This window comes from Euprymna scolopes, chromosome 30 (assembly GCF_053919585.1).
Source record: "Euprymna scolopes isolate OS-2025 chromosome 30, ASM5391958v1, whole genome shotgun sequence".
Classification (NCBI taxonomy): domain Eukaryota; kingdom Metazoa; phylum Mollusca; class Cephalopoda; order Sepiida; family Sepiolidae; genus Euprymna; species Euprymna scolopes.
Genome location: NC_136511.1, coordinates 24145242 through 24159677, shown reverse-complemented (window position 1 = coordinate 24159677; position 14436 = coordinate 24145242). Strand labels below are relative to the sequence as shown.

The window sequence follows — 14436 nt, the reverse complement described above, 5'->3', positions numbered from 1 at the left end:
TTTAAATAATAAAAAAAAGAATTTGAACCTCAAACAACGCATGTAACCACCGTTGCAGCAGGGTACGTCTCGAGGAACATAGAGCAAGTAATAACTTGACTCCATATTTTCTTCAACAACGACATTTATTTTCTCATTCTATAGTCACCCGTGACTTCTGTTACGGCTGTGATGTCAATCACGTCTCTAACATGCTCTCGAACTTGCAGAACGTTTTTATATAGCCTGTTCTTTTTTACTGTTACGCATTTCGCGTACGACTCGGATTCTGGATACGCGCATCCGCACTCTATTACACATATATAAAAGGATATCTTTAATTCATTGCAAATTAGGGACAAGGTCTTTACGGATATCGTAAGTGGGTAGTGCTGGATGTATATCTTTATTTACATTACATTTACACTTTTGCATGTTGATAAAGTCAGCGAGGAAACAGGAAGGATGGATGCAAGTGTAAAGACGTTTTGAGCGAATAATTTATTAGAATAGAAAATCTACTGATATCTGCGGATCTTGACAGTAAAGTCAGGTGATGTTATTCGTCTTTAAAGCTCATTAATGCATGAGATTATGCGAGAATAGATTTATTCATAATCACACTGAGAAGGTTAAACGAATAATTGCAATTAACAAAAATGCTAAACTCGAACAATATCAAAACGTTGAATAAAAATTAAAGTAAACAGTAGGTGGCCTGCTTCCTTTTCGAAAGCGTTTTATTCCTAACTAGCAGGACCCGTTAGCCAGCGTTTCCCGATGGAAGTATGCCCCCTCCTCGTAAAAAAAACAAAAAAAACTACGGTTGTTGTTGGTGGTGGCCAATCCCCACGGTCCTTCATTTCAATCGCGTCAAAGTAGAATAAGTCAAAGGTCGTTAATCTCAACAACCAAAAAAACAACAAACATTCTCTATTAGAATTGCTTGCTCCATAGCACTGCAACAAAGGAAATATGGTCACGTTCATATCCGAAGCTTTCAATAGGCAAATATTTGACATGCCTATTCACAACTCGACTGCCAGTTTTTACCATTTTCGACAATTTAGTCGACTCCTCCACACCTACATTTTTGCAAGGAAGTCACCATTAATCAAGGCCCGATTGTCACGCGAGAATAAAGGTCAATGGGTGTACGATGATCACTAAGGCACGAGCTTTGTGATTCTTAGTGGTAGATATTTGGTAGGATTAATTGATTTAAAGGGACACCTCTGCAAGAACTTGTTTACATTGGACTTGAATACGATCTTTTTACTAATAAACAGCGTAAGAGTCTCGGAAAATCCTTTCTGAAAAAGATGTATGGAAATTATTACCCGTTTTCTCATCTTAATAAACTTTTCCTTTTTCTTATTTCAGAGAGTACTCCACGCTCGTACAAGACCATGCAGAAAAAGGTGAGTAGTTAATGATTAGTTGATGAGTAGGGGTTGCTGAGGTCTTCATTTTCGTAAACCATTCTTATTTTAAACTAATCTATTTCATCTCCTCGCATTTGTGTACACTTTATATACGCAATGTATACAGGGTGTTCATAAAGTCTGAACACGTGTTAAGAAAATATGTGTGATGAGGCGATTGGAATATTTTTCACGATTCCGATATAATTACCGATTCCAATTCCGATTCTTTATAAATATCTTAATGTTTAACTATAGTGTTACTAGTTTTCTATATTAAAGTAGAAACAAATGCTAAATGTGCAGATAATTTCTCCAACGTAAAAAAATACTCTTGTGCGTGGGATTATCTGTAGATTTTTGTTTTACTGGTGGTAGTTTTTAATTTAGTAAATAATTATTATTTTTATCATAACTAGCAGCAGTGGAAGATTTTGTTTTAACCCAAATCAAAAATGATGATTGAAGGAATCGTTTTTGCATCAGAAAAAACGGCACAAATTTTTCTGATTCCAATACCGATCCCGATGCCTCCAAAAGTTTTGATTTTCTCAATCCTCAAACCTGATTAATCGCTCAAACTCTAATAAATACCAACTGAGTTCTTGTGTTACATCTTTATTGTGTTTCTCCACTGCAAGAAGACCAAAAGAAGAGCAAAACTAGCTCCTCTCTAGTGAGCACTTTTCTATTTTTATAAACGATCAGAAAAATTACAAGCATGCCATCCGATAATACTATGTGTCTAAAGTTTGCGGACGCTCTGCAAGAGGAGAGGGTGCACATGTGTGTATGTGTGCGCGTGTGTGTATATATATATATATGTGTGTGTGTGTATGTGTGTGTTTTGTATAGGGGTGAGTGGTGGTGTTTATATGCCCATGTATATACTGGTACTAAATAACGTACAGTGTGTATATTTGAATCGTGGTGTGTTTGAATGTATGCCACTTTAATGTCTGTTGTTTCTTATAAACGAACAATATTTATGTATGCTTGTATGTTTGTATGTATGCATGTATGTATGTTTGTATGTTTTTATGTTTGTATGTATGCATTTTTGTATGTTTGTATGTATGTTTGTATGTATGTACGTTTTGTGTTAGGTCATGTCATAAGCTACTGGTACCATGTAACCCATTATTACCTGCATCATGGTCGGGTCACCGGCTACTAAACTGGTTCTCCCACTAGCCTGCCTGGTGAGGAGGGTGGCTAGTCTCACAGAAAGATAAGAAAACAAGACCTTACAAAGGGCGGATGACCCCTCCTAGGGTCAACGGCCAAATAGGTCCACATGCACTGATATGCATGTGTATATATGTGTATATATATATATATATATATATATACATACACATATATACATATATGTGTATATAGCGCGGAGTATATATGTACATATATAGCGTGGAGTTTGAAATCCCAGGTTGGTGTCTGGCGCGCAATATCTCACTCCATGGGCAGGTAGTGGCCCTTAAGTCTGGTTGACAGTCTACCTGAGTGATGGAAAACTCTATTACAAAGCCTGAGATGCAGCTGTTTATTCGTTCCGTGGCACATTTTGCACCAGCTGATGTTATCGGCTGTTTCAAAAGGTGTGAATGGTTCTACACAAGCCATTACGACTTAAATCAAATCATTGTGTGGGTAGTCATGAGTTTGCTCACTCTGCTTTCTTACAAAATCCAAGAAGGTAAACAAAATGTTCCATCAGGCGAAGTTCACTGGCGATGGGGTACTGGTGGTGGAGGCAGGTGGAGGATACCACTGGAGGCATTTAGTCGGTACTCTGCACAGTTGGCGGCGTAGTAGGTGATAGCGGTTCTTGTATAAAAATTTGTGAACAATTGCACATTCCGTGTCCTTTACTATATGGCAAAGCAGATCTATTTTATAGATGTAGCACTGCTTTCCCTAGACAGGGAGGGGGCGATAAAAGGGGCCCTAAAAAGTTTGTTCGCACAAAAGCTTCTCATCTTGCTGCCGTTGACTGGCTATCCAATTGTGCAGTCGAAACAGAAACTCAAAATGCAAAGCATGCGTTCAATTTTGGAACGTGGAATGTAAGAACATTGCTTGATGGTGATGATTCTTTCGAGAGGAAGACAGCGCTAGTTGCAAAAGTACTGAAACAATACAACATTAACATTGCTGCCTTGTCTGAGGCACATCTTTTGGGATCAGGCGAATTGAAAGAAATTGGCGAAGGTTACACGTTCTTTTGGTCAGGTCGGAAAGAGAGGGGGTGGTATTGTTCCGGTGTTGGCTTGCAATAAAATCAAATATTGCTGACTCTCTGGAGTTTCTTCCTCGGGGCGGTGACGATCGTTTAATGACCCTTAGAATGGGACTGACAGCTGGAATGGGACTGACACTGGTAAGTTGCTATGCACCAACTCTAAATGCAGAAGAGGTAGAAGCTACAAACTTCTACGAAAAGCTTGGTAACATAGTAAGAAACGTAAGCTTTCATGACAAGATCTTACTGATGGGAGATTTCAACGTCGGCGTAGGCTCGGACAGGGAGACATGGGGAAATGTGATTGGGGCTCATGGTATGCGGGAAATAAATGACAGTGGAATTCGTTTGTTGGCATTTTGTAGTGAACATGGGCTCTTCATTACAAATACTATGTTTCAGCAGCCAAATCGTTGTAAAAGCACATGGATGCACCCAAGGTCCAAGCATTGCCATCTTATTGACTTTGTTATATCCAGGAAAAGAAACAGGAGAAATATTCTTTTGAGTCGTTCATTTCATGACTCATGTTGGTTGTCGGATCATGCCCTGATTCGATGCAAGACATCACTGAAACTACGACCTAAGGGCAGAAGGCATACAGTTAAGATTCCAAAGCCATTGAATATGAAAAAACTGAACACTGAAAAGAAAGAAGAATTATCTTCTAAGTTAGATGAAAAGTTAAACGAAATTGTGATAAACAATGATATTGAAGAGTCCTGGAAGAAATTGCGGGATGCCATCTATGAATGTTCAAGCGAAGTACTCGGACATTCCAAGAGGAAGCATCAGGATTGGTTCGACGAAAATGACATTGAAATTCAGGGTATTTTAGACCGAATGCACTCTACGCACAGGGCCTGGATATCAGACAAGAATTCTGCAGAGAGGAGGTCGGCTTATCTCAGTGTCAGGAGGGATGTTCGGCGCCGATCGAGGAAAATGAAAGAAGATTGGTGGTCTGCAAAAGCCTCTGAGCTCCAGGCTGCTTTTGATAGGAAAGATGCGAGGGTATTTTATGAGGGTCTGAAAGAAATTTTTGGACCACAACAATATGGTACTTCACCCGTTATGGGGGCAGATGGTACAACCTTTTTGACTGATAAGAATGACATCCTTCACCGCTGGAAGGACCATTTTGAAGGAGTGCTGAATTTTTCTTATGATGTTGACGATGATGTTTTGAGTTCTATGCCTGCAAGAATCCAAATACCAGAACTAGATGTGATTCCTAATTTTTCTGAAGTTCTCTCATCTGTAAAACAAATGCTACTGAGAACGTGTGCAGGTGATAATGGTATACCGGCTGAAGTGTTCAAGTTTGGGGGGAACACAATTTTGAAAAAACTTTTGGAGTTATTCATCATGATCTGGGAAAGCGGTTCTGTACCTCAAGATTTCAGGAACTCGTCAATAATCGATCTCTTCAAAAATAAAGGAAAGAGCATTGCTTATGATAACTACCGGGGAATATCACTGCTCTCTTTGGCTGGAAAAATACTTGCCAGGGTCATTTTGAACAGGATAATCATTCATCTAGTAGACAAAATTGATCCTGAGACGCAGTGTGGTTTTAGATCTGGAAGGGGAGCCATCGACATGATCTACTGTTTACGCCAAGTTGCAGAGAAGGAACGTAAGGAAAATCAGGATCTGTTTGTCGTTTTCATCGACCTAACCAAGGCGTTTGACTGTGTCAACAGAGTCGCACTTTGAAAGGATTTAAATAAAGTTTGAATCCATGAAAAAATGGTAAATGTAATAATAACCTTTCATGAGAATATGGAGGCACGTGTAAGAGCAGACGGAAAGGTCTTTGAGTCATTCAAGGTAAAAACCGGTACGAAAAAGGGTTGTGTTATGGCACCTGTGCTCTTTGCCATCTTCTTTTCAATCATGCTCGAGCATGCTTTTAAAGATTACATGCAAGGTGTCCATTTTGAGTTTAGAACTACCGGGGGTCTTTTTAATCATCAAAGATTCAAAGCTAAAACTCTAGCAAGAAGCAACATATTTTGTGATTTTCTTTTTGCAGACGATGCTGCACTTGTGGCAACTTCATTTGAAGAAGCACAAGAATTAGTTGACAGGTTTTCCAATGCCGCAAAAGCATTTGGTTTGACGATTAGTATTAAAAAGACAGAAGATATCTACCAACCAAAGCCCATCCCGTTGCAGCAACGTGGTGTGAATATTCAGAGACCAGAATATGTGGAACCGCCTCAGAAAATCTTAGTGAATAGACAACAAATCCTTTGCATATCTCAGAAGTAAGGTGAATTCGTCTGCATCACTTGATGAGATATTGTAGCATAATTTCAAAGGCGACTGATGCCTTCGGCAAACTGCGGTCAAGAGTATGGAATGAAAGAGGTTTGACTCTAAAGACCAAAATCTCAGTTTATCGTGCAGTGATTGTTTCGATACTCCTGTATGGATCGGAAGCCTGGACCCCATACCGTAGGATGATTGCGCAACTGGATACATTCCATAAGCGTTGCCTTCGTAGTATATGTGGATTAACATGGAAAGACAAGGCTCCTAACTCGGGATTGTTTGCTAGGTGCGACATTTTAAGTATTGAGGCCTCAGCTTCGGTGGGCTGGTCACCTTGTTCGCATGGATGAAAACCGTCTTCTTAAGCAACTAGCATACAGCCACCTGTAAGAGGGTAATCGAAATGTGGGTCGTCCATTTCTGATGTACAGGGATAAGCTGAAAGACAATCTTAAGCAAGCAGGCTTGAACCAAAAAACTTTGAAGATGCTGCGGATAGAAAATTGTGGAGGGGAAAATGTTTTGCGGGCATTAACACATGAATTGACACACGGCTATCGAATCAAACAAATCTTCGTAGAGCAAGAGTAGGAACAGCACATTCCCAGCCTGTGTCCTGTGAGTCGTGCGGCTTGGTTGGTAGGAGCAGAGCTGGCCGCGTGTCAAACATGCGGCACAAGCATTGAGGGCAGAGTGAAACCAAGCGATTTTTGCCCACATGCGCCGAACACGACGGGAGAGTCCATTATATATATATATATATATATATATATATATATATATACGAGGGGTGTGCAATAAGTAATGCTCCTGACCCACAGGTGTTAAATGGAGCCTATTGAATGTCGGGCAGTGATTTAGTTTTTGTATTTGAAAGAACACACACCACAGAAGACTATTCATGAAATGAAAGAAACTTATTTTGATAATGCCCCATCATATGACCTTGTAAAACGCTGCCATCCTACATTCAAACATGGCCGGAAGTCTGTGGAAACGGCTCCCAGACCTGGTCGCCCCACTTTTGCCATTGATGAGGCATCTATTCGCCAAATAGACTGATTACACAGAATGAAACCTGGGCCCATCACTATAATCCAGAGACCAAAGCCCAGTCAATGCACTGGAAGCACTTAGACTCACCACCTCCAAAGAAGATAAGGGTGCTAGCAAGGTCATGCTCACAGTCTTCTGGGACCAGGACGGAGTAGTGATAACAGACTTCCTGGCAAAGGGTACCAAAATTTCAGGAGCCTATTATGCTTCACTTTTGAGGAAATTAAGGGTAACTATCAAAATCACGAGGCGGGGCAAGATCAGCAAATGTACCCTCCATTTGCAGGACAACGCTCCGGTCCACAACTCGCATGTCGCCTGATCAGAAGTACGGGCGTGTGGTTATGAAATCCTCCCCATCTTCTCTACTCTCTTGATCTTTTACTCTATGACTTTCACCTATTCCCAACCATAAAGTTGTTTTTAAAAGGAAAGCGTTTCCCAGATGATGCAGCCTTGATTTCTGAAGCCACGTCGTGGTTGGAGGACCAACCTGGCGTGTTCTACAAAAACGGTCTCCAGAGCTGCATCAAACGATGGGAAATATGCATAACTCTGGTTGGTTCCTATGTAAAGAAAGACTAATAATTGTGGCAAGTTTCGTTGCTCTATTGCTACGGGAAGTGGGTCAGGGTCATCACTTATTTATTGCACGCCCATCGTATATCAACAAGTGGCAATGTACACATGCCAATAAAAATTAAGTCAAAGTAATTTATATTCATGCTTATAAGTTTCTGTAATCGAGCATCTAAGATATAAAACAACAAACAATAACAAAAAAAATAAAATAGGGCGATCAACAATTCCATGATTATCGGAAAATAATAACTAAAGAAAAAACATGAGGAGAGGGATGTGGATTGAACTACTTTGTGCCATAAATAACAAACTCGAATTCTGTTCAGATATGCATTAGTCATTTTCTCTAGCCGTCTGACGAGATGCTATTCAGGAATATCTTTGAATAACATTAAGTTTGAAATTGACCGACCGGTGTCTAAACAAGTGCAGAATTCATGAAAAATATGCAAAATGATGCGCTGAAAAACTTTTTCTGGCTCATTTTGATATTTTCCTATATATATATATATATATATATATATTTATATATATATACTTATATATATATATATATATATATATATATATTACACAGCCCCTTTAAGAAATTCGTTTCTTATCGTTGAGCACTTTCAGTTGAATTAAAAGTCGGTCAATTTAGCTCTTATGCATAGATCATCGTATAACGATTAGATCACTGTCTGTCTGGCGTAAATGAGCACTTAAAATTAAGATGTTTAAAATTCAATGTTATTTCAAGCGGTTAATGGTAGCCGAATGGATTAGGTCTCCGCCAATCGAGCCAGAGATGTCTCGTGATACGGGGTTCGAATCGTTCGACTGGTAGTAATCGTGACACCCTGCACTGAAGATTCCCGAAAGGATGAAACACTAGTGTCTGTAGGTATTTAATTATTATAGTAAAAAATAATTTTATAGATATATATATATATATATATATATATATATATATATATATATATATATATATATATATATAGAGAGAGAGAGAGAGAGAGAGAGAGAGAAAAATAAAGCCGTATTTGGTCAGAGAAGTTGTAAAGCTGAAAGGTAATCTATGTGGACACCCCGTAAGAAAAAGTATGTACAAGATAAGCAAAAAAAAAAAGAAATGGTTTTTATTAACTTGTTTTTTTCCTGTTTTAATCCTTTTCGTTTTTCAGCCCCGGTGCTCCTGTCTGTTCCGGCCGAGGGGTCTGTATAGAGGGGTTGTGTGATTGTTACTTACGAGCTCAAGTAAGTGAAATTTATTTTCTTTCGTTTAGAAAAAATCCACCGTAAAATAAACCCCCGATTAAAGAAACTCACAGCAAAAAAAGTGGATCGGAAATTTTAAAATCAAACCATTAAATTTATAACTATTGAGCTGAAACTTTGTATAATGAACAAATTGAGATAAAATACAAAAAAAAAAAAAAAAAAACGGAAAAAAATTATAATATCCTGATTAAAAAAATGTATTTTTTATTATTTACTAACAGTCTGCCCGGCATTGCCCGGTCGTAAAATACGCTAAAATATGATATTTTAATCATGACAGATTCCATATTTATTATTATATTATATTGAACTCAATATATAGTAATGATAAAAAAAGTTTAAATAAAATGACTCGTCCGCCACCAGCGAAAATCGAAACCAAAACCTTCAGCTTACGTTTTGCTTTTTCCAATGACGTTAATGACTGTATTATGAAGACATGTTTGCTGCAAGGCTAAGCATTAAAAAAATGAACCAATAGCTATTACGTCACGCATTCATATTCGTAACGTTGTCGTTCGATCTTCACCTGGCAAATATCATTTTATTTTCAATTTTCACACTTTTGCATTGATTTCCCCCTGTTAAAATCAAAATATAAAGTTTCGCATAGGTCCGAATACCCTATATATGAAGTTTCATATTTGTAGACTAAAAATCCTATGAGGAACTGTTTTTACACAAAAATATATACGCATAAATTAATATATATATAAAGAGTTGTGTGCCTACTATAAGCTTTTTACGCAAATATTACACAAGTATAAATTATGAATAATAGCTGCGTGAATATAATTACACGTAATAGTTAGCTAAAAATGATCATCACATACTAAAACCGAAAAAAAAACTAATAGGGAATTAATTCAAATGAATATTTAAAATCATATGCAAATAAGCTAGATCTCTTGCTAGTGAATGCAATTCAACGACCCATATATAAGAAAGTTCTATTTCCTTCAAAAAAGAAAAAAAGGCTCGCGTTTTTTCAACTTGGCCTTCAGGCGAATATCTTTTTTCTGTCATCAAAGTGTAGCATCTCTCGGCACAGATACTGCAATTAAAGTAATATATGGGAGCGACCCCATATAACAGACCATTGCTATTGAGCAATCAGTTTTTGTCAACCTTCATACCAATTGTCACTATTTAGTTCTCTCTTGGGGAACTGGTTCCCCTCCCCTCGCTCTCCACATTAAAAAAACGGCTTGTACCTTATTTACTCAGTGGAGAAGCAAATAAATACTTCTTGGCCTTCGGGCTGGAATCAAAGTGTAGCATCTGTTCAGGCAGATACTGCAAGCAAAGACCATATGTGGGAGCAATCCCACATATAAGACATTGGTCAATGTAGGGGCAACCCTTCATACAAATTGTCACTATCAAGTTCCCTTATTCCCTGGGGATGTGATCCCCATTTCCCCTTCACTCCTCACATTAAAAATCGGCCTTGTACCTAATTTGCTTGGTGGGGGAGCAAATGAATACATTGGCCTTCGGACTATGATCAAAGTGTAGTATCTGTTCCGGTAGATATTGCAAGCAATATCCATATGTGGTGTTACGTAGGGGCAACCCTTCATACCAATTGTCACTATCCAGTTCCCCTACTCCCCGGGGTGTTGGTCCCCATTTCCCCTTCACTTCTCACATAAAAAATCGGCCTTGTACCTAATTTGCTCGGTGGGGGAACCAATAAATACTTTGGCCTTCGGGCCGGGATCCAAGTGTAAGATTTGTTCTGATGCTAAAGATAATTTGTCTCGGTCAATAGAAGGAAAACCCTCTATACTGAGACAATTATTATTTTTCGTCCCTACCAGAGTGCTCCGTTTGCCTTCTTTCGGGGAGCTGGTTGAATCCTACATTAAAAACGACCTCGAGTCATATCTTGCTTTTGTGGGGAAGCAAAAAAATACTAACAGAAAAAAGGGATTTAATATGAATACACAATAGAACACAAATTTATAGGAGATTTCTTTTTAAACGGCGGCCGCAATTAAGTCTCGCAATATAGATTTTCAATAAATTTCTAGGATATATGTTGTATATTATAATATGGCTTATAAACTCCATTATATGAGTTTATACATCATAATAAAGTTTTGAAAATAAGTTAGTGGCTTATAAACTCATTTATATAAGTTTATACATCATATACCACTTAAGCATTATTATTATATGTTATATTATAATTATGCAGTAGGCAGTACTGTTATATATTTTCTTAAAGATTCAAAAATGAAATTAGTTGGTGTATCATTTAAAGTAGATTGGGACTTAATGTATTAAATCCCTTCTTTTGAAATCGTTATATAAGCATCGATGCATTTTGGATCTTTGTATTTAAGTGCATTTTAAATGAAATCCTCTACCTCTATACATCTACTGTTAAGAAAGAAAAATATTGGAAATAGGAAACTGGATAATGCAAAATTTACACATTATGGTAAAGAATAAAGTAGTTCACATAAAAAGAGTTACAATTTTTCACAATTAAAAAAAGATTCCGATACATGAATAAAAAAAAAGTATTCTCGTGGTTTCCAAAGGGGTTTTAATAAATAAGGGTTCAAACAAATTATATCCTTTAATGTATTCTATTTCTTTCCACCATTTTATCCTTTTTTTAACAAAAGAGGAAAATCTCCAACTGTGTTTTCCTTGCTGAAGAATATAAATTTGTCTCTGATGAGTTGTTTGGTGAAAGTGTAAATTCATTTTTATTGAGCCTAATTAATCTTGATAATTTTGGAAAAGTATCATTAAAAATATACATTGTAAGTATATATGTCTTCATAATGAAACGTATATATATATATATATATATATATATATATATATATATATATATATATATATATAGACAAATAGATTGATAGATAGTAAATTATAAAATATATATGGCGATAAAGCTACATTGAATATTCCGCGTTTCATCCATTCTGGGATTTTTTAGGCTTACGCATAAATTTATACTTTCGTATGTTAATTTATGTGAGTAAATAGAATATATATATATATATATATATATATATATATATATATATATATATATATATATATATATATATATATATATATATATATGCACACACACGAGGAGTGTGCAATAAGTAATGCCCCTGACCCACTTCCCATAGCAGTAGAGCAACGAAACTTGGCACGGTTATTAGTCTTTCTCTACATAGGAACCATCCAGGGTTATGCATTTATCCCATAGTTTGATGCAGCTCTGGAGACCGTTTTTTTAGAAAACCCCAGGTTGGTTCTCCAACCCCGACGTAACTTAAGAAATCAAGGCTGTATCATCTGGGAAACGCTTTCCTTTCAAAAGCAACTTCATGGCTGTAGAGAGGTGAAAGTCAGAGGGTGCAAGGTCAGGAGAGTAGGGAGGATAAGGGAGGATATCATAACCACACGCCCGTGCTTCTGATCAGGCGACATCCGAGTTGTGGACCGGAGTGTTGGCCTGCAAATGGAGGGTACATTTGCTGATCTTGTCCCGCCTCGCGATTTTGATAGTTCCCTTAATTTCCTCTAAAGTAAAGCATAATAGGCTCCTGTAATTGTGGTACCCTTTGCCAGGAAATCTGTCATCACTACTCCTCCTGGTCCTAGAAGACTGTGAGCATCACCTTGCCAGCGGAGGGCTGGAACCTTGTCTTCTTTGGAGGTGGTGAGTCCAAGTGCTTCCACTGCACTGGCTGGGTTTTGGTCTCTGAATCATAGTGATTGCCCCAGGTTTTATTCTGTGTAATCAGTCTTTTGAAAAACTTTGACTCATCTTCTTGGTACATCTCCAAATTCATCCTCGAGCAGCTGACGCGTTCTCGCTTCTGGAATGGTGAGAACAACTTGACAATCGATCTGGCAGACACCTTATTCATATGCAAATGGTGAGGAATGATAGTTTTCACAGACCCTGTACTAATCTTGACATCTTGAACTATTTAGCGAATAGTAATGTGCCGGTCTTCCGAAATGGCAGCCTCAACTTGACGGACAGATGCCTTATCAATGGCAGAAGAGGGGCGACCAGGTCTGGGAGCTGTTTCCACAGACTTCTTGCCATGTTTGAATTCACGATGTCAGGGTTTTAGAAGGTTATATGATGGGTCATTATCACCATAAGTTTCTTTCATTTCATCAAAAGTCTCTTGTTGTGTGCGTCTTTTCAAATACAAAAACGGGATCACTGCCCGACATTCAACAGGCTCCATTTCACACCTGACTCAGTTCAAACATCTTTAAAACAGAAACCACAATTAGTTCAGAGCTGTAATTTGCCACATTACCTGTAGAGATAAAAATCATTGCATCTGCAATATTTCAACTAGATCAAACAACTTTAAGTGGGTCAGGACCATTACGTATTGCCCGCCGCTAGTATATATATATATATATATATATATATATATATATATATATATATATATATATATATATATATATTGTTTTCACAAAAACCAAGTCATCAAGGAATGGATTAACAGCAACAACGACAAAGAGTGTATTTTATCGTTAGTTACAATTGTTTAAAGACTATTCGGACAAATTCAAATATTATGTCGTGGAAACAATTGTAACTAACGTTGTGATACATTATTTGTTGTAATCTATCCATTCCTTGATATCTTGATTTTTGTTTAAACAATATATGAATGCTCAATTATGAAATATGATAATTTTGTAGCTTACAGTTTTAGTCATATCTTTTTTGGCTTAAAAATTATTGCTATATGAACGATTACTGAATTTTTAATTATGTAAACCCAGTAAAATTCGAAATAATATATATATATATATATATATATATATATATATATATACTAGCTGGTTGTCAGGTTAAATATGTATTATTAAAGAACCAATCCTGCATTGATTAGTATAGTCACAATATATTTGACTAAGTGTTCAATATAGATGTAGTAATATTATATGAAATTAGTAAATTTAGCTAGAAAGACGTAGATTACAAGGTAATTACCTAGTTATCTACGTCTACCCCCTTTCTTGCTAAATTTACCCACCCAGCCCCAACATACCCCATACACAAATTGCACAATTTGATATACAAAACTATCGTACTTGCAAACATATAGGTTTCGCACCATAACATATGGACTCATATGGGCATATGCTGAAATGTATTTCCCACATTGTCTTATATGCATGGGCAGATATCATAATACATAGATGTTCAAATATAACCAGAAACATAAATGGATTTATAAGGTGTCAAAAACAAAGCACCTTAACACAGAACAATAATTAAAATAATTAAAGTATTTAATCCCCATAAATTACTGTAGACTCCTCCCCAAACTCTATATATACTTAGAACTAATATCCCACCCGACTATTAACCATACAACCGCTTAGAACCCAGATCCCCCCTTTTTTTACTTGCTAGAAATATAGCTCAATATCCTTCTGAATAATTTAATCGTATTTATCCAAACAACTCACCTCTTATTCATCAGACGTACCCTGTTCCCTCCTAATACTCTGTCTCTCTAAGTATTCAACTTATCCTATATTTCTATACATTCTCTGATATACTCTCCCCCATACCCCTACACCATACTCTCTTTTCCGTCTATATAT

At 37.1% G+C, this 14436-nt stretch overlaps 1 protein-coding gene across 1 annotated transcript in view; it reads left to right on the top strand.

The window, feature by feature from the left end:
- LOC145254717 (uncharacterized) overlaps window positions 1–14436 on the top strand; it is a 281182-nt gene that overhangs the window by 243900 nt on the left and 22846 nt on the right. The window contains exons 31-32 of the mRNA XM_080113438.1: window positions 1363–1400; window positions 8730–8802. Coding sequence (XP_079969564.1) covers window positions 1363–1400; window positions 8730–8802 — 111 coding nt within the window. The remainder of the gene's footprint in view (window positions 1–1362; window positions 1401–8729; window positions 8803–14436) is intronic.